The 24,174-nt window shown below is 36.0% G+C and overlaps 5 protein-coding genes across 10 annotated transcripts in view; 3 read left to right on the forward strand and 2 right to left on the reverse strand.

Annotated features, from left to right (window-relative positions):
- Positions 1-2,886, forward strand: part of Polr3B (RNA polymerase III subunit RpIII128) — a 17,937-nt gene extending 15,051 nt beyond the window's left edge. For both annotated transcript variants that reach the window (XM_087341073.1, XM_022078225.2), the window contains 2 exons: positions 405-494; positions 1,776-2,886. In XM_087341073.1, coding sequence (XP_087197199.1) covers positions 405-494; positions 1,776-1,905 — 220 coding nt within the window. In that variant the 3' untranslated portion in view covers positions 1,906-2,886. The remainder of the gene's footprint in view (positions 1-404; positions 495-1,775) is intronic.
- A 423-nt stretch (positions 2,887-3,309) lies between these two features.
- Positions 3,310-7,638, forward strand: Vta1 (vesicle trafficking 1). Of its 2 annotated transcripts, XM_087341088.1 has the most exons (6): positions 3,310-3,582; positions 4,242-4,464; positions 5,667-5,944; positions 6,362-6,583; positions 6,910-7,096; positions 7,399-7,638. In XM_087341088.1, the coding sequence occupies exons 1-5, from the start codon at positions 3,477-3,479 to the stop codon at positions 7,056-7,058; spliced, it is 978 nt and encodes a 325-aa protein (XP_087197214.1). In that variant the 5' UTR covers positions 3,310-3,476; the 3' UTR covers positions 7,059-7,096; positions 7,399-7,638. The 2 variants fall into 2 exon arrangements, with proteins under 2 accessions (XP_087197214.1, XP_021933933.1); XM_022078241.2 differs by having other exon boundaries at positions 6,910-7,638.
- A 2,259-nt stretch (positions 7,639-9,897) lies between these two features.
- LOC110836730 (putative acetylcholine receptor chaperone) lies at positions 9,898-14,175 on the reverse strand. 2 transcript variants are annotated; one of them, XM_022078242.2, is made up of 4 exons: positions 13,911-14,175; positions 12,534-12,672; positions 12,326-12,432; positions 9,898-12,033 (listed from the first exon to the last, which is right to left on the reverse strand). In XM_022078242.2, exons 1-4 carry the CDS (start codon positions 14,037-14,039, stop codon positions 11,929-11,931), a joined length of 480 nt encoding a protein of 159 aa, XP_021933934.1. In that variant the 5' UTR covers positions 14,040-14,175; the 3' UTR covers positions 9,898-11,928. The 2 variants fall into 2 exon arrangements, with proteins under 2 accessions (XP_021933934.1, XP_087197215.1); XM_087341089.1 differs by lacking the exon at positions 13,911-14,175 and adding an exon at positions 12,879-13,017.
- LOC110836728 (lanC-like protein 3) lies at positions 11,956-23,306 on the forward strand. Of its 3 annotated transcripts, none has more exons than XM_022078240.2 (6): positions 11,956-12,072; positions 14,745-15,075; positions 15,241-15,522; positions 16,296-16,514; positions 16,949-17,065; positions 17,732-18,593. In XM_022078240.2, exons 2-6 carry the CDS (start codon positions 14,892-14,894, stop codon positions 17,977-17,979), a joined length of 1,050 nt encoding a protein of 349 aa, XP_021933932.1. In that variant the 5' UTR covers positions 11,956-12,072; positions 14,745-14,891; the 3' UTR covers positions 17,980-18,593. The 3 variants fall into 3 exon arrangements, with proteins under 3 accessions (XP_021933932.1, XP_087197204.1, XP_021933930.1); XM_087341078.1 differs by lacking the exon at positions 11,956-12,072 and adding an exon at positions 14,259-14,622; XM_022078238.2 differs by lacking the exon at positions 11,956-12,072 and having other exon boundaries at positions 14,259-15,075; positions 17,732-23,306.
- On the reverse strand, positions 19,044-24,000 carry FLASH (FLICE-associated huge protein). The gene is made up of 3 exons (XM_022078237.2): positions 23,652-24,000; positions 22,771-22,961; positions 19,044-22,392 (listed from the first exon to the last, which is right to left on the reverse strand). The coding sequence occupies exons 1-3, from the start codon at positions 23,736-23,738 to the stop codon at positions 19,917-19,919; spliced, it is 2,754 nt and encodes a 917-aa protein (XP_021933929.2). The 5' UTR covers positions 23,739-24,000; the 3' UTR covers positions 19,044-19,916.
- Between the last annotated feature and the right edge of the window lie 174 nt (positions 24,001-24,174).

Raw genomic sequence — 24,174 nt, forward strand, 5'->3', positions numbered from 1 at the left:
AGTTTTAAGATCAGAGAAAAGTATGGATGGCACTAATCAAAGGTTCGTAATTTTACTTTGAGACAGCAGTGATGTGACACTGCGTAGTCTTGTCTGTATTAATGGTAACGGCCGACAAGACTACACAGTATCAGAACCCAGGCAACCACAATTTGAACTGTCACTGCCATGTAAACTTTGAATGTAATACAGCAGCAAAAGTGTTCCGATATGCAATAAATGGATGCGTATCACGCCATACCGTACTAATATAAGTGATACAAAGATGTGGATCGTGAATTCTAAGATTATTATAATTTTTATTTAGATAAATCGTTCATGTGGTAAGATTGTGCAGGAACATGTCCTTAAAAATCAGACGCTGCATAAACTTGTGGTAGTAATATGTGTAAATGTTATTGCAGCATGATGCTTGTGGAGAGGCTGATGATTTCCAGCGATGCATTTGATGTAGATGTGTGTAATCAGTGTGGGCTGCTGGCATACTCTGGCTGGTGAGTTGAACTGTGAGCTGTTTGTACCTACATGCAGTTTCCTTCCCATAACTTCCTTGCTATGCCAGTGGACACTTCCATATACCTTATAATTTTAACACAGATTTTAAATACGAGGCGCGTCCACAAAGTAAGTTTCCCCCTCGTCCCACAGCTAGCAAACCTTATATTGCGCGAAGCGACTGTGCGTACGTGATAGAGCAATGACGTAGCATGGCGCATGCACTAACGGTACTTCCCGCGTTCTCACAGTAGCATCGTTGCAGCTGTTGAAGATGGAGGTTCTTATTCCAGCTCCCGCCGACTGTGAAGTGCGGTCAGTGAAAACGCTAGGCCGCACACGGCTCGACGGACAGCAAGTCTCCTGCAGGAGTTCAGCTGGGAGGTGTTTAATCATCCACCCTACAGCCCGGACCTCGCTCCCAGTGATTTCCATCTTTTCCTACACCTCAAGAAATTCCTGTCCGGTCAGCGTCAGCGTTTTGAGAATGACAGAGAGGCGGAGATGGTTGTCACACAGTGGTTCCAATCCCAGGCGGCAGACTTCTACGACACAGGTATTCAAAAGTTGGTCCCACGGTATGACAAATGTCTCAATTCCGGTGGCGAATATGTTGAAAAATAGCTGGACACTTGCTGTATCTGGTTGCAATAAATATTTCCTTGAAATTGTGTTTTGTTTCTGTAAACGGCCCCAGGGAAACTTACTTTGTAGACCAGCCTCGTATAATATGCAGTGTTAATATGTATTGGTTCAAGATCCTTAGAAAGTAGTACATGGAAAGATTATTTAAGTGTCAGTAACTGCATATTTTAATTTTACTGAATGTAGGTTTCGAAGTTATATCATAGACCAGCTGCATTCTCATCCCCACTTTGTGTGAGATGCTGTAATGCCATGAAACTCCTGTCAAAGAGTAGATTGGTGTGTTGGAGTGCACAAAACTTTTCTTTCACCATGTCTGGGTTTGGTCCACAATCTTTCTCGCACTGTGGAATGTGCCTTTCAAACCAGAAAAATAAATTCTGGGCTTCATTTCCCTAGCCTGTTAATGAATGTGGAAAGCAATATTTTGAAATTAGAATAAGGTGATGTGTTCTTCTGAAACTCTGGTAGCCACCTACAAGACTATGCAGTATCACAACCCAGGAGAATGCAGCTGACATCTTTACCACTTAAAATCTTTGATAAATTTGTATTAAAGAAACATGTCTTTATGTTATTCGGTGAATTAAAGAGAAGTTTGTGAGTTGCCTTTGTCTTGCTGAATGTAATTTCAGGTGTCACAGCTGCAGGTCTAGTGCGTCTGTGTCGACCATCACTATACCGTACGCTTGCAAGCTGTTATTTCAGGAGCTGCAGTCCATGAATATTGTGCCGAGACTAACACTCAAGAACTACTGTGATTGAACACGACATGCATGTGACTTGTACACCTTCCCCTATCAGGTATTTTCGATAATAAAACTTGTACATTAGCGCTGCTTTGGTTTTCTTTGTACATGAAACTGCTCCAAGTATTCTTTATATTATTGGATATTTGTTCCTTGAGCTTTTAGTGACAACCACCATTGCCACCCATACATCTCACAATTTCCAGTCCCTGAGTTTGAAAATAACTTCTCCAAAAGTTAAAAGTTTCTCTTATTCTAGATGAGTGAAGGGTGTGATCGTGCTGACTAGTGAAAGCTGTGACATTGTCTAGAACAGAACATATTTTGTGGTATTTTATTACACAGTTAATTTAACACATTCTTCCATAACAGTAATGCAGTGGCCCATGTGATAGAATTCCTGAAAATAATCCAAATTTTGCATGTCAAAAAACTGTCAAGGAAACAAACTTAAGTGCTAAAAAGATTAATTAAAATCAGCTAATAATAATTTGTTCGCCTTTCAATTTTGGTGAAATACGTTGTACACAAAATATTCCTTCAATTTAACTTCTTGTTGAATCCAAGTTGAATCTGTTATTGGTGTGATGTCCATATTTCATTTTTCAACAGTCTATCATCAAATCTCACAAGTCTTGTAAATAAAAAGGCACAATTTAAACCAGCATTAAAAAGATAATTAATTACACACTCCTTTTACTCTGTCGATGAATTTCTAATGTTTACAAGTAAGTCATAATTTATCTATTGTATATAATGGGTGGGTTTATTTGTAACTTATCTCTACTTTATGTGAACACTTTGTATTTGTGACATTTATATAATAGTATGACTTGTATTTGTATAACATGTGTTGTATTATTATGAATTATTCTACATCCTATTATCATCTGACTAACTTATGGATCCATGGAATGTAATAAAGATGTATGTATGTATGTATAGAATGGAATAGCAAATTATCAGCACAGTTTTAACATTAAAACCAATTATATTACTTCTGTGTAATGAATCAACCATCTAAACATAATAATGTATGGTTGTACACAACTTGTATGAGTTTCCGTTTTATCGTTTCTTATCATTATTATTATAATGGAAGGACAAGTAGGAAGAAAGCTAATTGCTAATTTCTGCGTGGTGCATACCATATCAGAAATATTATTTCATGCTGCAACATATAATAGAAATTTCAAAACTAAAGTACAAATCTTAAGTGCCTGAAATTTCATCATCAGTGTTGCAACAACAAACGAATGGAAATAAATTAAATGTTTCGCTATTAACTGTACATCTGCAGGAACATTAAACTGAGAGGCGGTGGTTGAAGAGTAGTTATCTTTCTTGCCGACTAGGCTACTGCCTACACCACAAACTCATCTCTGTCGTTTTCTTTTCCTGTGATTTGGATTATCGATAAACATCGTTTCTTATAAGCAGGTGATTAGTTTCGTATCGAAAGTTGTTTTATATGTTTCGTCGTTTGGAAAATTTGTAGGTTAACTTTCTTTTTCGGTACTTTGCGGTAATATTTCAAAGGATATTTGTTGACATTTTATTCGTGCGTTTGCGTAACAATCTATATAAATGTCCGCACAATTACCACCATGTCCTGCTTCACTAAAGGCTATCCAACATTATTTAAAAACAGCAGCTGAACATGATGGACGAGACCAAGTTGTCAGTTACTGGTGTAAGTATTTTATAAATATCATTGTTGCGAATGGTATTAATAATAATAATAATAATAATAATAAGCACAAATATGTAATTTAAAACTCTGAACTAATTTAGAATGATGTGACCAACTAACCAATTTGCACTTTGTGTATTAACCGGACCACTTCTGTTTTTACAGAATATTATAACATGTTTCATACATTAATTGTCTCCACTTTTCATAATAAAGAACACGTTACAACTAGCTGGAAAAGTTACCGACACTTAGGTGGTAATAGAACATGTAATTGTGTGGGTTGTTGGTTACATTCTCAGTTGTTTGCAAATAGTAATTTAATTTCAGAGACCAGAACTATGAAATTGCAGGAGCACAAACCTTGATAAGTTAGTAGCCATTAGTTACCGAAGAAGTTAATGAGGATTCAGTAGTGCTAATTTACATGTAAACTAAATAAGCTACAACACAAGGCCTTGTGTCGTGAGGCACATCGAAATGTAAACAGAATATATCACAATTACAATATATTTGGGCTTTCAACAATACATGTAAGTTATTGTTGGTCTTCTGGGTAGTAACACCAAGTGGACTTGTAGTCAGATAGTAATGTTTTGGAGGAACATACAGCCTCCATCTTCAGGAGTCAGTTATCAATAAGACTTTCTTTCTTATAGGTCGCCTTTATGCTCTCCAGACTGGTCTCAAGATTGATCGGAAGTCAGATGACTCAAAATCCTTTTTAGTGGGTCTTATGGATTGGTTGGAAACACAGAAAAAGGCACAGGCAGATAATGAAGCCATAACACATGAACTTGCTGCCCAAGCCCATATAGAAAATTATGCATTAAAACTTTTCCTGTATGCTGATAGCCAAGACAGAGCTGCAAATTTTGGAAAGTAGGTACTACTTTCTGCTGCAGACTTACAGGGAAGAACATGCCCATTAACATGAGATAGTACGTCATTATACAGAGTGTCGCTATTGTTGTGGAACTTGCTAGACAGCATGAAATAGTCACTTGGGGCTAAGTTTGAATGAGAGGGAAAGATTGTGACTTCTGAAAACCAGCAGTCTTGACACAGAAGCCAGAATTTTCCATGCCATTGGCAACCTGCATTTTATTCTTTGCACCCTTTAATATGCATAGTGGGAACCCAATAAGAAGTGATTTTATGCATAGGTAGATTTTCATAAATAACGTAGAAAAGACTCCATCTGCAGACATCCACGGTTTGAGATTTCAAACACGGATTTTGATAGAATGATCTTTGTTTTCATAATGCCTATTTTTTCAGAAATATCAATAGGAGACTCAAATTCAGTGTCATTCTCGGCTAAATTCCTTTCTAAATTCAGCAGCTTCTTTCAAGATGTTGGACTATAATCAGTAATCTACATGAGGAATTATGGCCTCTTTCATGAGAAATTTAATCACTTGATTGATGTCTTAGAAATCAGTGACACTGGCACAGAAATGTCATTCTGAGTCTCTGAACCGCACTTACACAGTTCACGTTGCTGCTTTTTCAGGTACATAATTCAGTGAACAGTTCTTGTATGGAGTAAACAAGACCAATGGATCCACATAGTTCTTTACAGAAATCAGTTGTTAACAATTATTGTCATTAAACTAGTGAATTCTTTTATGTTTCTAATCCCAAACAATTTTTCTCAGTCAGTGTAACATTTTTAATGGGAATTGTAAAGCCCATAGTAAATTATATAGCTTTCTTTGATGTGAAATAATGTTAAATGTTGGTGAGAATTAATTTGACCATGAACTTCCTAATCCAGGCAAAAGTATTACTTGCTGGTGTTGTACATGGTGTGATAGTCATCATCATCATCATCATGGTTTCGTACACTTAAAAGTCTGTCTCACAGTCATTCTTTGTTTCTTAATTCGTGTGGTTTGTTATTTTTTTGGTAGTCTGAAAAATCTGTCTCTTTTTATTCTGTCAACATGTTGAGTTTATTTTTCAACACTTTGCTCAGTATGGGTTTTGTTCAAAGTTATTTTAACATTTAATAAATATTCAGAGAAATGAAAGAAGGAAAAATGTATGCAAATTTATTTATTGTTTTCGCTTTGCCATAGGAATGTTGTGAAAGCCTTTTACACTGCTGGAATGCTCTTTGATGTCCTCACAACATTTGGAGAGTTGTCGGAAGAGGTCGTTCAGAATCGAAAATATGCCAAATGGAAGGCTGCCTACATTCATAATTGTCTGAAGAATGGTGAGACACCTCTCCCAGGTCCACTGACAGAAGAAGGTGAACCGCATGATGGCTTACTTAATGAAGAAGGGAATCCAACTCCTGGAGGTTCTGCGTTTCAAGAAGACTACGGCGAGGCTGCTGGAAACACTGAATTTGGTTAGAAAATATAATAATTGTATAATGATGAATCCTTAAACTCATATCAGAGGGACAAACAGCAAAATGGTAATTTTAGGCAAGGGTTAGGAGGTGTAATGCTATACACACGTTTTGTTTTAAATCATATAATTACTGCTTCAATAATTAAATTACGTGGGGAATGTGCTATCGGGTGTACCGATTTATATTTTCATTCTTCTGCCCTCATCCTATCCATTATACGACTACAGCTGCAAAAATAGCACGTGTTTATTATAATTGCCCAGCTAGAATGTAAGGAGCGTTATGATTTTGAGAAGGTAGGGGCTGAAACACCGAACTGCTGAATACATTTGTTAGTTACCAATCTCGTTTGCAATCGATGTATTGGGTTTAAGTTTGTAACAGACATGCACAAAGTAATTTTTGTTTCAGGTTTTGTTCAACCTCAAAAACCTGCAGCTGGTTTTGAGGCACCGTCTCCACCTGCATCCAATACTTATGTACCCCCCACCACCCCCAGTTATCCAGGTGGCTTCATTCCGTACCATCCTTCTCCATCTGCAGCTGTCACACCGAATGATGGAATAAATTTGCAGCCTAGCTTTGAGAATTACAATCCAACGGGTGGCGTGAGTGGAGGCTCGAGTTCTGAAGGTACTGTGTAAATGTACTAATTTTGGGAAAATATTCCGTGCGGTGGACGAAAGAAGTCCAACGATTAATCCATTTACATAATCTGATAGCTGCAAGGCTTGGCTCATTAGTGTATTAACATGGCAGATGATTTTCTAGGCGTCGTTTGCTGACGTTAAATGCCCGGCAGGATATGATCCCGTGTCAGGCTGCGCACAGTTTCTAAATACTTCCGTGCTATAGGATGGAAGAAGGAAAATGGGACCATGGTGTGGTCGTCATTGAATTCTGAAGTAAATAGCCTGTTTAGTGAGTGTCAGTGATTTTGGATCTTTTTGGTTTTGCAGGAGGAGTAAAGCTGGATGCAGCGCAGGTGACGAAAGCACAGAAATACTGTAAGTGGGCTGGCAGTGCGCTTAATTATGACGATATTTCAACAGCTATAACTAACTTGCAAAAGGCCTTAAGATTGCTTCAGACTGGACAAGATGATTGAACCTGTAACACAGAATGTTGTATAGCTTGCAGTTGTCGGTAAGTTTTTATAAACTACTGAGTAAATAGGACTGACTCATTCTGTTTTTTATTTTTGTTGTATATACCAGTTGTACTATTACGTATATTGCATTCTTCATGATTAACAATCCTGAATATCTCACAGCTGTAAAAGGTGTCTGAAGCCGTCTTCACAGTGAAACACCACTGTGTAATATGTACATACATATGAATGTTTCATCAAAGTCTGTCGAAGGTCTCAAAGTTAATACAGGACCTGAAGTGAACTGACTGTTAAAGTGGTGTCCGCACATTGAAATGAGTTCTGTTTTGTTTTTTAGGGCTACTGGAATTAATTGTTGTTGTATTCAAAGAAGTCCTTAATTGCCAGTTAATTTTAATTTGTTTGTTAATTGGTAATGTGCATTGCTTTATATTAACTTTTTATTTAAGATTTTTTTAAAATACTTACAATTAAACACAAAGTATGTAACATAATTATGATAGTTGAAATGCTATCAGTATGTTAAATTCAACTATATTATTTAATGTGATTCAGATCTGTAATAATAACAACAACACTTCTCCTGTTTTCTTTGAAGTCCTTCCAAAATCCAGTGCTTTCTTCATATGTTCACTGTCTCGTTACTGTAAATGAATTGGAATTCCCTATCAGTGATCTGTTATTAATGAATATTGATTTAGATCGGAATAATTTGGTCTCAGACACATTCAAATCCACTTCCTTGAGTAACACAGGCTGTTAGTTTACAAAATCTTATAAAATAATGTTGAAGGGGATCGCATTATAAAATGTGGGTAATATGGAATATTATGTGACTTTTGTATGATTGTAAAGGTGACTAGATTTCATTAGGTCTTTGTTATGGTCATCACCTCACAAAATCCAGTGTGAAACTGAAGAAAGAAGAAATTACATCAGCGAGGTATGTCAATCATAGACTATAACTGGAGGAATTTGTTGCAAATGAATTATACCATACAGTAGATATTAGTGCTCTCACATATTCCATGTTTAGTTTATCTTTCAGCTCTGTATTTTATTCCAAACCAATAATTTATTTTCAGTCTGGGTATTTCTACTCGCCAATATGTTTCCCCCGAAAGATTTTTCCTTTTTGTACGTGGCCGAATCAGTTTTCTTACCAGACCATTTTTTGATTCAACTCATAGTTGAGCTAACAGAAACCCCAGAAGTCGTATTTTTCATAAATACTAGATGCATTGTACCTTGAATGACGCTTCCGTCAGCTTACCCACGACAGATATAAAGGGCTTGTGTTTTGTCAGTTAACAAGCTGCTAAAACTGAAGAGTTGTCATTTTAATAAACCACAGTAATTACATGTCTTAGATCGTTTAATAGCATTATATCAACTGCACAGGTTATGAGAATCTGAAGTGGCTTGAATGAGGATAGTTTTTAAGCATTTGACTTAGAAAATTGTCAAAAATGTCAGGACAGCTTGAAGTTGCTGGAAGTTCGGTAGTACTGTTCAGATCAGATAAGTGGAACCGTAGAAAATCTTTTTAAGTTTAAAAGCTTTGCCATGAACATGAAGTGATTAAAGATTTCCTGTCTGTGAGTTTTGTCGTGGCAGGATGCAGCATAAGAAACTTTATTGCCTTATCATCTCACTGAATCAGAACTTTTGAAGGTAGTTTCTCTCTTCATACCTGCAGGAAAACTTTGGAATTTGAAGTTTGTAGGAGAAGGAAATATGTTGTGATAATCAAAACAAATTATGTGAAGATTTACATTTTTAAGTAACAATTGTTAATAACGTTTGAAGATGTCATGTTACAGTTAACTTTAAAATTGCATCACCTGTCTCACAGACACATCACAAAAAAAAAACGTGAACAGAAAATGTACACATCTTATTGAGCTGTTTATAAAATTTGTACCTGTATTAAGTACAGTGATGCAGTTGGCTTATGTCGTATTATGTTATGAGGACTCTACAGATTTGTCCCTGGAGTTTGTTTCTCATCGACACTGATAAGTATTGGTGTTATTTGCTATAATTTCATGGGATGGGTCAAGTGTTTACTTAGTGGGAGAGATTACTTTGAGTGAACTGCATGTTATGAAAATGATAAGATATTTATTGACATGCTGTGATCAAAATTCTGGATCAGATTTGAACTGCTTATGTATGTAACGTGGTACAACCCTTCTTAACAAGAGCAGTGGGTGGTGAGGGAAAATGACATACCATAAGTAAAGTTTATAAAATGTAAATGAATTTCATACTAAACCGTACGAATACAAATATATTTTAGGTGCAAAGCACTTCCCTCGTTACCAGCGTTGAAACCACATGAAAAAGTCAGATTTAGTTTAAGTGTAATCTAGATGGTCAGATATGTATAATTTTAACAGACATGGCATTACGTTTAGTAAAGTTGTGTCGGTCTGGATACGGACTCTGATGTGTGATAATACACCATGTCAAATCTTTGAGAACCCACTTGAAATTCTTTGCTTCTGTTTCACTATGCTGCAGTAGCAACAAAGAGTTGTGTTACACTTCGGCCCATATCCACTCAAACAACGTGACATGACGTCATTTTGTCATTCTCAAGTTTCCTCATGCAATCATGTCTGAACCCTGTCCTTACAGGAGTTACTTTATCGTGGCTTCACCTAATGACAAACGGAATTAACTTCAAAGAGACACGAATTGACTGAGCACTTCAGTAAATGTTGTTGCATCGTATCACTGCAAAGAGTTTCATATTTTATAGAACACTCCAGTAGGTATGTCTTCGCTTTTCTCGATAAGTTCTTGCGATATCTTGAACTTAATTTATATCTTTAGGAGCATCATTGAGGGAAATTTTTATTCCTACTGGTTTTGCACTAATAGTTTACAGGACTGAACACACAAAATTTTACATACATACATTATTTACACTATTGACAAAATACAAAATTCAGTGCATTATGAACAGAACTGAGATATCCACTCTGTGTATGAACACATTTCAAAGCAATGCAGTATAATCAATAGCCCTATTAAAGATAAGTAGCTAGGAAATAGTTAAAAGGCGTTCTACTGCATTTTGAAACAATTCTGTCCTTAATACTTAAACATGGAAATTAAACATTCCACAACCATTACAAATATTTTGTGCATATCAATAAATACAAATGCTTGCGTTATTCTATGTGGGAAAACAATATGAAATTAGAATGACATTAAACATACTCATGAAAGAATATCTTCTGGAAAAAGTTTGAGTCATTCCATTTGTAATTCCTTAGTTGTGTAGTTTATTTGAAAAGCCAGTATGAGTTGAAAGATAATTTTAATTTCTTTGTTTGTTTGTTATAAGTTACCTTTATTGCCATTCTGAATTCTTATTGATAAACATGACTGAACTGTAGTACAGAATTTCACTGACATGATTTCACATTTTTCTCTGAATTTTTATGTGCGGCGTGAGCTGTGTGCCTTTGTATAACCAGGACAGTTAGTGTGTAGTCTTCTGGTTGTATAGCATTGGTTCAGAAGAACATGCTGCCAGTATCTTCAAGGTTGAGGTGAGAAATATTATGTTACATAGGGTAAGGTGGAGGATGAGTCCAGGGAGCAGAGTTCGTTTGGTAGCAAGGAACAGGAAATTGCACTTTTCAGGGCCCTCGGAGAGGAATACATATCGCTTTACCCACAAAAACAAGTATACATCTTACAATCTCAGTAAAACTTCCATCCTGGTAAATAAATCTCCCAGAAGGGGAATTGTAGGTCTTTTATTTTGTAGATGTGGGGTTTGTTGTTGGAATTGGGGATAACATGTAAAACAGGAAGATGGCTGTCTTCTGGGATATTGCACAGTGTAGTTTGGTAGATATTGTGTGACATTCCAGAGGTGCTTACTGCTTCCAGCATTGTTTGTTGCCCTCATGATGGAGGCTGTAGCTCTAAAACACCAATCAGTATCTATCACATTACATGTCACAACACCCCAGAAGACAGCTGTCTTCATAATCATCAATGTGAGAACCTGAAATCTCATCAACATGTGCAACACTTTCTGTGCGTCCCACCCTTTGAGCTTAGATCTCGTAACCTAAGGAGTAAATAACAATCCTGAGCGCATTTGTGTATTTGTATGAATGTTTCACAAGAGAAATCATTTCAGTGATGGAAATGGTTTACATATCGATTACGGTTGAGTGGTTTAATTCAATTTTTTGGACTTCATACATATTTCCCTATAGAATCTACGGAGAATATTAGCTATCAAACTCCCTCAGAGTACTGTAAGTAAGTCTTAATTACTGAAGCATTATATTATGCAATATACTCATTCATAACTTGACTAGAATAATCGTTGACTTCAAAAAATAAACCGAGAATGTAAGTTTTAAAACACACGCATGCTATTCAGAACAGCTTAGTGAAGACTTGCAGATGTGGGAACTTACTTACAAACGTGAACATGTCCACAGAGTAGACAATGAAACTGGACCTTGGCAGTAGTGGGGGGTACAGGCATGACTTGAGACAATTACTGTGCTAAAACTCACTGAGAGAACCACTTTAACATGATTTCAGAGCTGAACTAGCAGTAAAACTAAGCAATAATAACACTTTGTTTTGTTAAAATTACAGTTCTGTATCATAATCAGGGCCTGTGTTATAATTCACTCTCCTCGAACATCGGCTTTCTTTACGTATACTGATGCTTAATCATCGACTTCGACATCGGCACATCGCCATGACATTTCCCATTTTATGAGAAAAAATTCTTTAGAAGATCAGATTATATCTTATGTTTTCTGTGATATTGGAATCGATCTGTTTGTTTTCCTCATGGGATTTATTTTTATTGCTGAACTCAGTTTTGTTTCTTCTCTCCATTTACAGCAATCACTTCAGTTTGTTCTTTCCTTCTTAACTGCCAGTCTATTACTAATCTCCCTGTCAGCATGAACAAGAACACCTGAAAAGCAAGAGTGAATTAGTTATGGACTAAATTAAGGTACTGTCAGATCAACATAGGTGGCACCCAGTTAGTTAGAATGAAAGATATGAAACAAATATCATATCATATATATAAAAAGCTGTATTATATATTAACATTTATTTTGGAGAAATTAGCAAGAATGGAGGAACATGAAATGTGGAAAGGCATTTTTGTAATCAGCTCTAATAATAATAATCATTATTATTATGTAATAAAAGTAATAACATGAACATCATATAAATTACGGGCTGTTAGATTAACATCTTACCAGTGCTGGTGCAATCCTTTCAAATTTATCGTTAACCATATAATGTGAATAAACAGCCATCATCATCATTATTAGTAAAATTATGTTAGCGCCTTGTTTTACTGCATCTAGAAAGAAATAAAAGAAGATTTTAAAAGGCAGTCATTCCTTTAAAAAAAACTTGATTAGTCATTGCATTTACTATTGTCATCATCAATATTTAACATACTGCTTGGGACAAATGCCATTGCCAATCCACAGACTATTTCTAGGGTGCCTATGATTCTTCGATACCATTTCGAGGGTACTTTAAAATCCAGTGCTTCTGACAGAGGAAATACTTTTGCATATTTTACATATTCTTTTCTCTGAAATACAAGAAAGAAATATTAGACATAAAAGCAGTGTGCATGTGTGTGTATTTTTGCTCTAAGTAATTTAATTAATTTTAAATGTTCTCCAAATTTAGGCCATTTTGGAATTCTTAAATAGCACAAGTCGTAAATCTTGATCGCTAATTCTGAATTTGGAAATATAGCAGGATGAGTTAAAATACTGAAAGAAGGATTTTTACACATGGACGCCCAGGAGAGTGTTCTTCGCTTCCATTGTTTAGCATATTGAAATCGGTAAACAAAAATTCACTCCGAGTCTTGAAAAAGGGCAATATTTTGCTTAATTCAGAGTATTCTTCCAAGTTATATTCTTCAGGTTTTCCAACCAAAATTTGTACAGATTTTCTCATCTCCATCATGCATGCTACATGGTGCACCCATCTCATCATTGAATATTTTTATTTTTTTATATTAATACCAATGTACGGTCAGTGTGACAGGCATTAAAGTGTTGTGTTTTCCTGCCTTATGTTACATGATCATGGGTTCAAATCTGACAGAGGACATGGTCGCCAATTTTCATCAAAGTAATGGAACTTGTGCAATGAATTGCCTTCCACTTAAATAAAACTTTTGTTCAGGAAATAAATCTGGGACTCTGTTACTTGAAACTGAAAGTCTGTTTTCTTACAATTTGATATCTAGGATAAATTAGAGGCATATTATAGATACATGATGCTTATTCCTTTCTAAATAGCAGCTTTCTTGGCCACAAATTTTGTTTCAGTAATAATGCAAAAATATCTAACTTAACAGCATACAAATGTGTAACTGGGCTGTTATAAACAATTGTTGTAATTGTACACTTATTCTTTGGAAAAAAAGAGTGAAAACAGCCTTTGATTAAAAAATTAACGAGGAATGCAGTAATATAAAAATAACTACAAATACACTGGCCCACATTTTAGATTTAGCACTGGTAACACACCTTCTGTGTGCTGGCCAAGGCAAACTGCCAAGGATTTTTATTCTAAAGATAAATTAAGTACGGTATCCGTACACCACCCACATATTTATAAAATTAACAGATTTACCTATTTATATCAAACAGGAAGGCATTGTTGAAGACAATACTGGTTCCCCTGTATGCTTGATTAAGTGCGTTACGACTATGATTAACGGGTTGCAGGTGTAACAGGGGAATACAACACTTGTAATTTAATAGTAGGATATACCATTATGTAGCTCATTATATGTACTAAAATACGTACCAGGTCTTTATGAAGGTCTTTACTGACTTGTGAGGTAATTTTCATGACTCCAACAAATATAAAAAATATTCCGAGTAGCACAGATAAACTCTTTAACACGATCGACCCCATGTTGGCAGGTAGCGCCATTTTTAATACTGAATGAACATTATTGAATTGTTAGATTAACTAAATCCTCTATGTACTTGAGTGACAAAATATTGATTACATGAAATTGGCAATTCCATTCTAACGTCATGAGACTTAGATAATCCATATATGCATTAGATTATGTATACAATGCGCTGGAAGTAATGGAATTCGCGAATATAAACGGTCGCGAAATTCACAAACCAACTTAAGCATCAGGAACAATAATACGGGCGGCAAAAAGTAAATATTGTTTTCCAGAAGTAGCGTATAGGCAATTCATTTTTACCTCTATAAACCAGTTCTGGTGACTAATATGTACTGTGCTATTCTAAATGTATGGGGTTAATTACAATAAAATTATGCCAACCCCGCGTATTCTGTTAAGTTGGGAACATGAATTTGCGGTGTACTAGGGTTAATGTGAATGTTGCAGAGATATCATAATACAAGATAGTTTGAAGTATAGTCTTTGAGTGATTCTGTTTGTTAATGGCCGCAAGTGGCAATAGCTGTGGTGTGTTGCAAAGAATATTGATCGTGCTGAGCGACCTATAATGCGTAAAATTTTATTTTAAAAACTGTATGTTAAATCTGAAAAACTTACGTTTTTTGTGTTTGTCATTTGTGAACAAAGATTTACAAGTTCGTAGGATACAAATGTCAATGAGTCATCCCAAAAGATACTTTATTAATACTTTACAGGATTACGAAAAGGATAGTAACCTATTTACAAATCAGAAATGGAATTCGAAGATACACGAGACTGTAAATATTATCACAGACAGACAAGATCCTTCAGTGAATGCTGCAGATGGTGGATTGTATGTTGGCATTGCAGGAATAGGTTACATGTTTTATCATACGAGCCTGTCACCAGCATTTGTTAGTGAAAAGTCTGAACTTTTAAAAAGAGGTTTAAAATATATTATACCAGCGCTGAAATATGCAGAACGTCATGAGAGAGATAAATCTGCATTTTTGCTTGGAAACGCGGGAATTTATGCAGTTGCAGCTGCTGTATACAATGCACTAGGTATGTTACATTTGTTAAATTTGTTAATTTATTTACTTCTGATAGTTACTTCTTTTGATGTAAGACAAAGATTTGGAGTATGTCATATAAATTTTATATAAATATGGCTTTATGACCCCAGCAGTTTGTAACATCTTAAGTTTGTTTGTTTTTTGTTTTCTTCAGGTGACAAAAGTAAGGCTGATCATTATTTCAAAGCTTATGTTGCTTTGGCTGCTAATTGCCAAACTCACAACTTGCCTCATGGTGAGGATGAGTTGCTTGTTGGTCGGGCTGGATATCTGTGTGGTGTACTGTGGCTGGAGAAAGTCTTCGGGAAAGGAAGTTTCCCAGCAAAGGACATTGATGAAATCTGCAAGTGTGTCATTGAATCAGGACGAAATTATGCCAGACGTCACAGAAGTCCATGCCCATTGATGTATTCTTATTATGATACGGAATATCTTGGTAGGTTAATATTTACATTCTCATGTGCCGTAATACGGAATGCTAAAAAAAGCATTCTGTAAATGCATTGCTGAGAGCTGCATTTTTCAGAATATGATATGAATCTTTTAAAAAAAGATATGATGACGAAAAGATAAAAATTTGTGTTGGCAACAAAGTTGATTTGTTACAATTAGTGTTAAATTCCTTTTTCTAGAACTGTGTTCGTGATTTCTTTCATAAAGTTGTTAATTGAGTGCATTTCATAATAGTTGCAAGCTAAATGCAGAGTTTGTTGTTTTGAGTTATGAAAAGCAACATGACATGTGAATTTAACATAAGTAGGATTTGAGTCCGAAGATTGCTGTCTTCTGGGCTGTGGCACCGTGTATGTGTATTCTGGTAGAAGCTTACCAATGTTTCAGAAGTCTTTGCTCCCTCCATCATATGGGTGGTCCTGATGATGGAGGCAGCAGGGCTTCTGAAACATTGATAAACTTCTACCGGACTACACAGTGCTGCAACCCAGAAGACTTCCTTCTTTGAAATTTACATGTTTTAAAAATTTGTCCTACGGTAATTTTTAATAAGTTTTTGATTACTGATACATTGATATTTTTGGTATTATAAAATTAAAAATGTCTATAACGTAATTTGTCTGTGGTATTGTAAGCCACACATTGAAGAATAAGGGAAGTAAGCTAGCATGTAATTTAACAAAAGTATGGGCTGAGATGTAATCATGAACGGCACAAGGCATGATGTGATAGAGATGTGTCAATGCTCGATCTCAGGAGCAGCCCATGGTCTGTCTGGTATCCTGCAAATGCTCCTGTCATTTCCTGCCTGCCTTCAATCTGATCCAGCAGCTGAACAGGATGTGAAAGCAAGTGTTGATTATCTTCTGAGTCTTCAGACCCAATCTGGTAATTTTCCGTCCGCAATGGACGAGCTTGGGAGGAGGGCTCGATCAGAGGCTGACGAACTGGTGCACTGGTGCCACGGAGCTCCAGGTAATGGTGTTTCTGTAGAATTTCAATGCGGCTGGACAGGGAGGTCAAAATTAATTGCAATAATCTGCAGGCTGTTAAAGACTTTTCAGTAAAATAGATAAGTTGAGAAAGAAAAATGTGGAAGGCCACACGTCATTGATACCCAGAAAACCAACATACCGAAAAGAAGTATTATAATCTATATCAGGTAAACAAAATGTTAGGAGGAAGAGCCTCTCCCCAGTTTCTTACATCGTAGATAGCGTTAGAATTATCGCAGACATAGGGAGTCGGTGTAGTGACCATCTTGTGTGATCTACAGTAATGTGGCATAAGAATTGAATAAGAGTGTGTAGGTCTGCGATCCATCTATATCATGTGCATTAGGTGATCTATGTATATGTGATGAACGAGTATAAACACTTTGGTAACTGTTTATTTATACATTTTGACAGGTGTCGTGTATTTAATGGCTAAGGCTTATCGTCACTGGAAAGAAGATAAATATTTAAAATCTTGTTTGAAGTGTGGAGATCTTGTGTGGTCAAAAGGACTGCTAAGAAAAGGCCCAGGTAAGGATAATACGATGTGTTATGTATCAAAGTGACTAACTAACATTGACAGGAGAATCGAAAGGTTCATCATTACCAACAACGCTGTTGGTCACCATCCTCACAACTTAACTTTCCTAAGATCTGTCTAATTGTTATCCTCCCATTTTCTTCTTGGTCTTTCGGGGAGGAAATTTTTGATTTGGTGTTTGTGTAATTTATAGTTTTTTCTCTCATATTAATACAGTATGGACATTTGTCAGCACTGCAGTGAAAGCTAGGCTGTGTGTGTGTGTGAGTTGCTTAATTTCGTGATCAATACATTCAAAGAGTCCACTGAAACATTAATTGGATGTTTGGTTCTTGTATTTTCTTCTTAATTTATTTATTTCTTGGCTTACAGAATGTTACAAGATCATTAAAAATAAGAATTGTTCCACGAAGGATTTTGTGTTCTCCAAACGAATTTAAGAACAGATTGTTCAGAAAGTAATGTACTTTGAAACAAGAAATGTGTGTATAGGATGACATAGCACGGTGCATTCCTAATTACTGAGACAGTACTTTACTTCAAGAACATTTTTTTATATTGAATATAAAATAAATTATGTAAAAAGCATGTCTTCATTATAACTGTGTTGCGTATTCTCATGAGGTTGAAGTAAAATGTAAATTTCTCTTTGTCAGGAATATGTCATGGAGTCGCAGGAAATGGATATGTGTTTCTATTGCTGTATCGCCTAACAGGTGATCCGAAACACCTCCATCGTGCCCGGGCCTTTGCGTACTTCGTATTTACCCCTACGTTCTCAGAGGAAGCAAGAAGACCTGATACCCCTTACAGTTTGTATGAAGGTCAGGCAGGCACTGTGTGTTACCTTGTTGATACAATGACACCTGATCAGGCTGCATTTCCATTCTTTGATGTGTTTTAAGTACATTTGCTTCAGTCTGAACAAGAACGTCTCTTCAATTTGATATCATATGTTGATCATAAAGATAATTTATCATACAGTTAAATGACTTATAGCCAGCATTTGTGTTAACTGTTTTAGCCTGGCTAACACCTCAGAACAGAAAATAAAAAATCTTACTGTTCCACACTCAGAATTCTTTAAATCGTTCTCATTGCTAGTGCTCCATGTAATATGCTTATGACGCTCGGCTACATGTTTTGTGTGCTGAGAAGTATTGTACCAACATGGTAACAGTGCAGATGTTTTGAGGCTGTGTTCCAACACTTTCAGGTGTTGAAGCTGGAGCCAGCAGATATTTCATGAGAAGAAAGTCACTGGGTATATTATTTCCTGCTTAAAACTTTCATCAGAGTTCCTCATTTTGAAAATGTGTAACCTTTCCCATTACTGTCGGTAGCTTAAGATATGTGTTTTGGCCAGGCATCCTGTATTGCTGCAGACATAATATTTCAATTCTGCATATTTGTATTGTTAAGACATGTTGAGGTTCAAAACCTAGTCCTTCTTTGCTCAAGGTGGTGTCGCATGTCACAGCGTTAAAATAAAATGTTTTTGGATAAGTACGACCAACATTTTACAAGAGTTTTGTTTCAATGTGTCACTCTTTATCTTATCAGTGCTTTCTTACAGCAGACACAACCAACATTACTGTTGCTTTCCATCGCGTTTAGCCCAGCAGCTAGGCCTAGGTCTAAAAACACGAGTTTTCTGTCGGCATGGTACAATATATATATAACTGCAGTCATGGAAATGTTAAAATGGGAATTTTTCATTTTGTTTAAAATATTATTCAGAAATTCACTTCTGATGTGTTCTATGGAGAAAAATACATCGCTTTTGATGTATTACATTTTTATTATGATAATATAATACTTTAATTATAATACCAACTGTTTCATAGTATAACTAGTACACACTTCACAGGTTCAGAAGGAGAGGAAATTCGTGTCACACATCAGCAAATGTTTTACTCCTTTAAAGTATCATCTTCATAACCAAATCCATTCAATAAGACAGCTAAGAAAGGTAATTTGGTGTTTATTTCACATATATACAGCATTATGCGACTTTGACTAACGGCCATGCATGCCTCATGACTAAGGAACATTCATAAATGCCTTACTTAAGCACATTAGTGCGGTAAACCATTATATCAAAACATAAATTGCCAATAAAGGCAGTAGCACTTTGCTACTGCCAAAAAATAATTTAAAAATCTTCGCAAAATCATCAGTACGCTTCATCTTCACCACAGATGTAAGAAATGCACTTAAGATATGTATTACTTTATTTGTTTTTCCAGTCAAAAAGACCACTTGCTGTATCTCTTGGGTTATGCCATGTAAATGCCTAGCAGCAAATGTACTGATGTAAGGAATTTGCTGTCCTCAGTCTTAATAGAATACAATAGAAAAATATCTACATTAAGTACAAAAACCTTGGCATTTTGAATTGTGATGTGTGGAGGTTTTACTGTATATATTCATTCTGTGATAACAGATTTCTTTCATTAGTTTATTTTTACACGGTTTTTTCCCGTTTCTTTGACTTTTTAATTTCCCCGTCGATATGGATACCAAGTCATCTGAGTTGTGATGAGAATCACGTGACCTACTATTACTGTCAAACTCCCACTCATCACATACTTGAGAATAATCAGCAAATATATTTACATGCTAATTTCTGAAATTTAAAAATATTCTTATGTAAAGTTTACAAGTGTTTTCCCTCTCAGAAAGTACACTAAGTATGCAGTTGTTACGATATCATCGTGACAGACAACTGTGGTAAAAAATGTATCAGTTCCGATATCTCTGGGCACTTTGTCTGCTGTATTACCACCGCTACCATGACTACAGAATGTTTACATTATTTCTGTTGTCCCTGTCTTCAGCTCACTTTTGGGTTTTAGGAATTCTGTTAATCCTTTCTGCACTCATACCTAGACTTTCCACATTTAAACTGTTCGAACTAGTTTCTGTGATTGCTCTATCTTTAGGAGGAGTAATATTCACTGATAGTACAGCCTTACTGTCTTCAAGTTTGTGTTCCATAGATCTTCTAGCACGAAATTTCAGGTTAACTGGAGACGCCTTATTGGATCCTATAGATAACTTTACTGAATTACCTCTTGATACAGACTTATGACGACTGATTTCTGCTGTGCCAGTTTTAAATATTTCGTGAGTGACTGACACTTCAGTAACAGGTTTTTTTAATTTTCCACACTGCATCTCTCCCTCTTTATCATTTGGTCTGTCATCCTCAGTTTTTTTCGTTGACTCTGTTTCACCTTCGCTAAAATTCTGTATGCCACCTCCTTTATTAGTTTCCAACGAGCTAATGTCCTCGGGATTTTTAACATTCTCTTCCTCTTGTCTGGTTGCCTTGCTGTGTTTATTAACGCCTGCTTCTATCTGTGCAACGTCAAACACTTCTTTCTTTTCCATAATTGTCTTACAATTTTTTGAACTGCTCAACTTCTTGTTTCTGTCTTTCGAGTATTTATCGTTCTCACTTACTTCAGATTCTACACTGCATGTTTTAAGTCGTACATGTGTTTCATCTATATTGTGTGTTTCTTTATATTTCTCTTTTCTTCTGTCTCTTTCACTTAGTGTTTTTCTATTGGATTTAATGTTTATTTTATTGCAAATTGTTCCCTTCTTCTCAGTTGCATTTGCCATAGTTGGTTGTGTATCATCATCAGCATCGTGGATCTCACCTTCTTCAACATCCATTTTAATATCTTGTGTGTCTGTTTCTCTCTGTTCTTCAGCTGTGCTTGTTTCTTCCAGTACAGAAGTATCTTTATTTCTAATGTTACCACCGTCATCTTTGGTATATTTATTAGTTTTCAGCAACTTTTCATTTACTGAACATGGACTTGATTGCCTTTTTACTCTACCACTGTACTTTTGTTTAGGGTCTGTATTCTTATCATATTCTTTACAGCTGTAACATTCTCTCCCCGTTATATCGTCCAGCGCTCGTCTCTTAGAATCTCGGAGATGAGCTTCATCTCTCTCTTTACTGTCACGGTGCCTCTTTGTCCCTTCAGTTTTATTACGCTCACAGATAAAATCGCTGGCTCTGTTTGTAACGAAATCAGGATCATTGGGAGAATTACTTACTTCACTAGGTTTGGTTTCAGAGTGTAATTTGACGATTTTAGGCCTCCTTGAACGCTTAAAACTACTATGTTCAGACAGATTGCTTTCAGCATAAGGTGAAATTTGTGCTTTTATGCCAGTTTCAGCCTGTGGTATTTTTGAAGAAGAACCCAGTTCAACAGTTAAAGCATGTGTTTCAGAATGTGTTTCTCCACTGTGTGTGAATTTATTTTGTGGTTTACTACCGAGATCCCTTGAAATTTCATGTTGTGTTTCTGTTGCTAACTGTGATTTCAGATGGGTAGTAGAGGCATCACTGTCAGCTGGTTTTAATGTGCGATTCATGCGCTCGTCTGATAATGGAGAGCTTCTGCCATGTGATGAAGCTCTGACATCACACCTTCTCTCCCCAGTGTTCTGTACAGATTCCGGTACAGTCCTGGACTGAGAAACAGATCTTGATCTTAAGCTTCTAAGAGCACGCGATACACTGGTCTCACGTATTGTGCTGGGTGTCTTATATGATGCCCGTCCTTCTGAATGTGAGTGGTGCTCTGAAGAAACGTACTTGGACCGTGTTCTTGACCTATCACTGTCAGCACAGACATAGCTTTCTCCTTTATATTTAGAGGATGATGAGTGTTCATCCCCTTGGTAAGAATGTCTAGGTCCAGGCTCTCTTTGCAGGATGTGAGATGTATGTTTGGTACTATCAGTATTGGATTTCTTTGTACTCGTATGCTCTCTTTCACTGGTTTCAGAATGATTTGCATCTGTTCTATTAGGCAAGTAACTACCATTTTCGACTTTGCTTACATCTTTCTTTGACTCAGTTTGTGGAAATGAATCATATTCTTTACTTAAATGTGTAGAGTTGTGGTATGCCTTCTCTTTTGTGTCTTTCTGTTTGGAATCTGAAAGAGGAATTAAATTCCATGGAACTGCTGATTCCTGATTAACATTTTCACTAGACTTGGCTGCACTTGTGGCCTTGTTACAGTCAGACGTAATCTGCAGACGTCTTCTACTGAAAAGTGTGTGAACTGTTTGCGGCGTAGGATTCGTATACGGCGTTAACGCAGGTGAATCACTGCTGTCAGCATCTGCATTATCCGATTCTATAGGATCAACTTCTGGAGTTTGGTGATCATTCTGCTCAGCTGCATTTTGAGAGAACTGATGATCACCACTGTTGTCTGACGTTTGTTCAGCCTCCTTAGTAAAGTTTTTCTTTCTTCGGAAAATAATGTTATCTTTCCTAAAAGAATAAGATACAGGTTAATGCAAAAACGGTTTATGTCTAAGATAATGCCTTTTGTGTTACATCTTGAACTTTTCCAGAATTGCAGGTTTAATATTCTCCTGTTAATCTTTCCTGGAGTTCATGCTGACAGGACATTGCATGATGGATGTGAAGGTTAATGAATTTTCTCAATGTCACATAAACAATTGTTACCCCTTGCCAAGATATATATGACTTGATAATTCTTGGAGCTACAGTGACATCAATATAAATGTGCTTATGTATGTATTAAAATAATGGTTACTTTCATTAGCAAAGACATGTTTATTGAGGGTGAGAACACAGAGAAAATTATAAAAAAACATTAAACAGCTCCATAAATTCAATTCTTACTCTTCCCGAAGCTCAGCTATCAGTCTGTCTTTCCGTTGAATCTCTGCTGTTGCAGTTTTATAGAGTGATGATATATTTAAACCAAGGAATTTGTTTTTGGAATCCAGTTCATCTTTTTCATTTGTAACCACATTCAACTTTTCCTTTAGTCTCGTTAATTCATCTTCAAGTACTTTCTTTGCTTCTTCAAGCTGAAATCAAAACAGATAGAAATACCAAAATGAAATGTTATATGCATTTTCAACAACTTCAATACCCGGTACATACACACGTAGTTATATATTTTAGTTTACAATACCTGTAATTATTCTATTATGTCTAGATTGAAGATGGCTGTCTTCTGGGTTGATGATCACCCTAATGATGGAGGCAACAAGGATATCTGAAAAGTTTGAAAACTTCTACCAGACTACATGGTGCTGCAACCCATAAGACAGCCATCTTTGTATTTACTGTTAAGAGAACCTCAAAGCCTACTTATACCTAGCCTGATAAAGCAATTTAGAATAAAATATGAGCTGATAGTTTCCTCGGTACTTCCACACGTCTATCATTCCAAGCATAAATTAAAAGTATTCTCATACATGAAAGAAATTCCATAGCGTTCATATCCATTTATGTCTTCACTAGATGTTACTCATTATACATCACTAGTCCTGTAGTGCCAGCTATTCAGGAGCAGAACTAAACTGTTGACAAGCTTATGGTACAACCAAGACAGGGAATTTGACGATGGGCCATTTATTTTCTGCCTTATTTCAAAGTTTCAGAGGCTTTCTATTCGTCTTACGAGTAATTCTGACTGAAAATGTAACAATTTCTTATCGCGTTAATTAATTACTTAGGGAACACTATTAGGTTATGTACCTTTATACACTAACCTCTTTTACAGTATCCCCGATACAGGGGAAGTTTGGCAAATCCCCGTAAATATCTACGTCATCTTCGAATTCACGCTGTCTTGACATTGTACATATATCCTGTAATAGTTGTGCCTATCATTAAACAAATAGAAGTACTTCTCAACATTTCCTTTTTCTGTAAACAAAGATACTAGCACAGACATACTACTAGTTCTCTCGTATGTTTTGTTTCTCAACAGCTGATCTCCAGGATAGGAAACATGTAGTATTTTTGTCTCTTTACAAGAACATATTTCTCTCATATTTGTTAATTTATCATTCTAAATTTTATTTGTATATAGCCCTCCTTCAAAGGACACTAATTATAGTTGCGATTGAACAATAAAAATTCTCTATAGATAATTGTACTCTCTCTTTACTCCCTACAGAAAAAAATAATTACCAAGGCTAAGCTTGGCTGAAGGAAGATATTTCCCTTCCATAATCAAGGAATTTAAAAAGAAAGATACACCATTTCCTGCTCTTTGTCCAATATACACAA

This window comes from Zootermopsis nevadensis, unplaced genomic scaffold, assembly GCF_977971745.1.
Source record: "Zootermopsis nevadensis isolate Lab colony 2312 unplaced genomic scaffold, Znev_1.0 Znev_ptg000061l, whole genome shotgun sequence".
In the NCBI taxonomy this organism is placed as follows: Eukaryota; Metazoa; Arthropoda; class Insecta; order Blattodea; family Termopsidae; genus Zootermopsis; species Zootermopsis nevadensis.

What these genes read in the sequence shown, in the direction of transcription:
- Vta1 (XM_022078241.2), top strand. Translation starts at nt 3,477, where the DNA reads ATGTCCGCACAATTACCACCATGTCCTGCTTCACTAAAGGCTATCCAA. An exon ending in TGCTGGAAACACTGAATTTG is followed by an intron (nt 5,945 to 6,361) that starts GTTAGAAAATAT and finishes TTTTTGTTTCAG; the next exon opens with GTTTTGTTCAACCTCAAAAA. An exon ending in TGGAGGCTCGAGTTCTGAAG is followed by an intron (nt 6,584 to 6,909) that starts GTACTGTGTAAA and finishes TTGGTTTTGCAG; the next exon opens with GAGGAGTAAAGCTGGATGCA.
- LOC110836728 (XM_022078238.2), top strand. Translation starts at nt 14,625, where the DNA reads ATGTTAAATCTGAAAAACTTACGTTTTTTGTGTTTGTCATTTGTGAAC. An exon ending in TTATGATACGGAATATCTTG is followed by an intron (nt 15,523 to 16,295) that starts GTAGGTTAATAT and finishes GCTCGATCTCAG; the next exon opens with GAGCAGCCCATGGTCTGTCT. An exon ending in ACTGCTAAGAAAAGGCCCAG is followed by an intron (nt 17,066 to 17,731) that starts GTAAGGATAATA and finishes TCTCTTTGTCAG; the next exon opens with GAATATGTCATGGAGTCGCA.
- FLASH (XM_022078237.2), bottom strand. Translation starts at nt 23,738, where the DNA reads ATGTCAAGACAGCGTGAATTCGAAGATGACGTAGATATTTACGGGGAT. An exon ending in TCGGGGATACTGTAAAAGAG is followed by an intron (nt 22,962 to 23,651) that starts GTTAGTGTATAA and finishes TTTTGATTTCAG; the next exon opens with CTTGAAGAAGCAAAGAAAGT. An exon ending in ATAGCTGAGCTTCGGGAAGA is followed by an intron (nt 22,393 to 22,770) that starts GTAAGAATTGAA and finishes TTATTCTTTTAG; the next exon opens with GAAAGATAACATTATTTTCC.
- LOC110836730 (XM_022078242.2), bottom strand. Translation starts at nt 14,039, where the DNA reads ATGGCGCTACCTGCCAACATGGGGTCGATCGTGTTAAAGAGTTTATCT. An exon ending in AAGACCTTCATAAAGACCTG is followed by an intron (nt 12,673 to 13,910) that starts GTACGTATTTTA and finishes CTTGTATTTCAG; the next exon opens with AGAAAAGAATATGTAAAATA. An exon ending in AAAGGATTGCACCAGCACTG is followed by an intron (nt 12,034 to 12,325) that starts GTAAGATGTTAA and finishes CTTGCTTTTCAG; the next exon opens with GTGTTCTTGTTCATGCTGAC.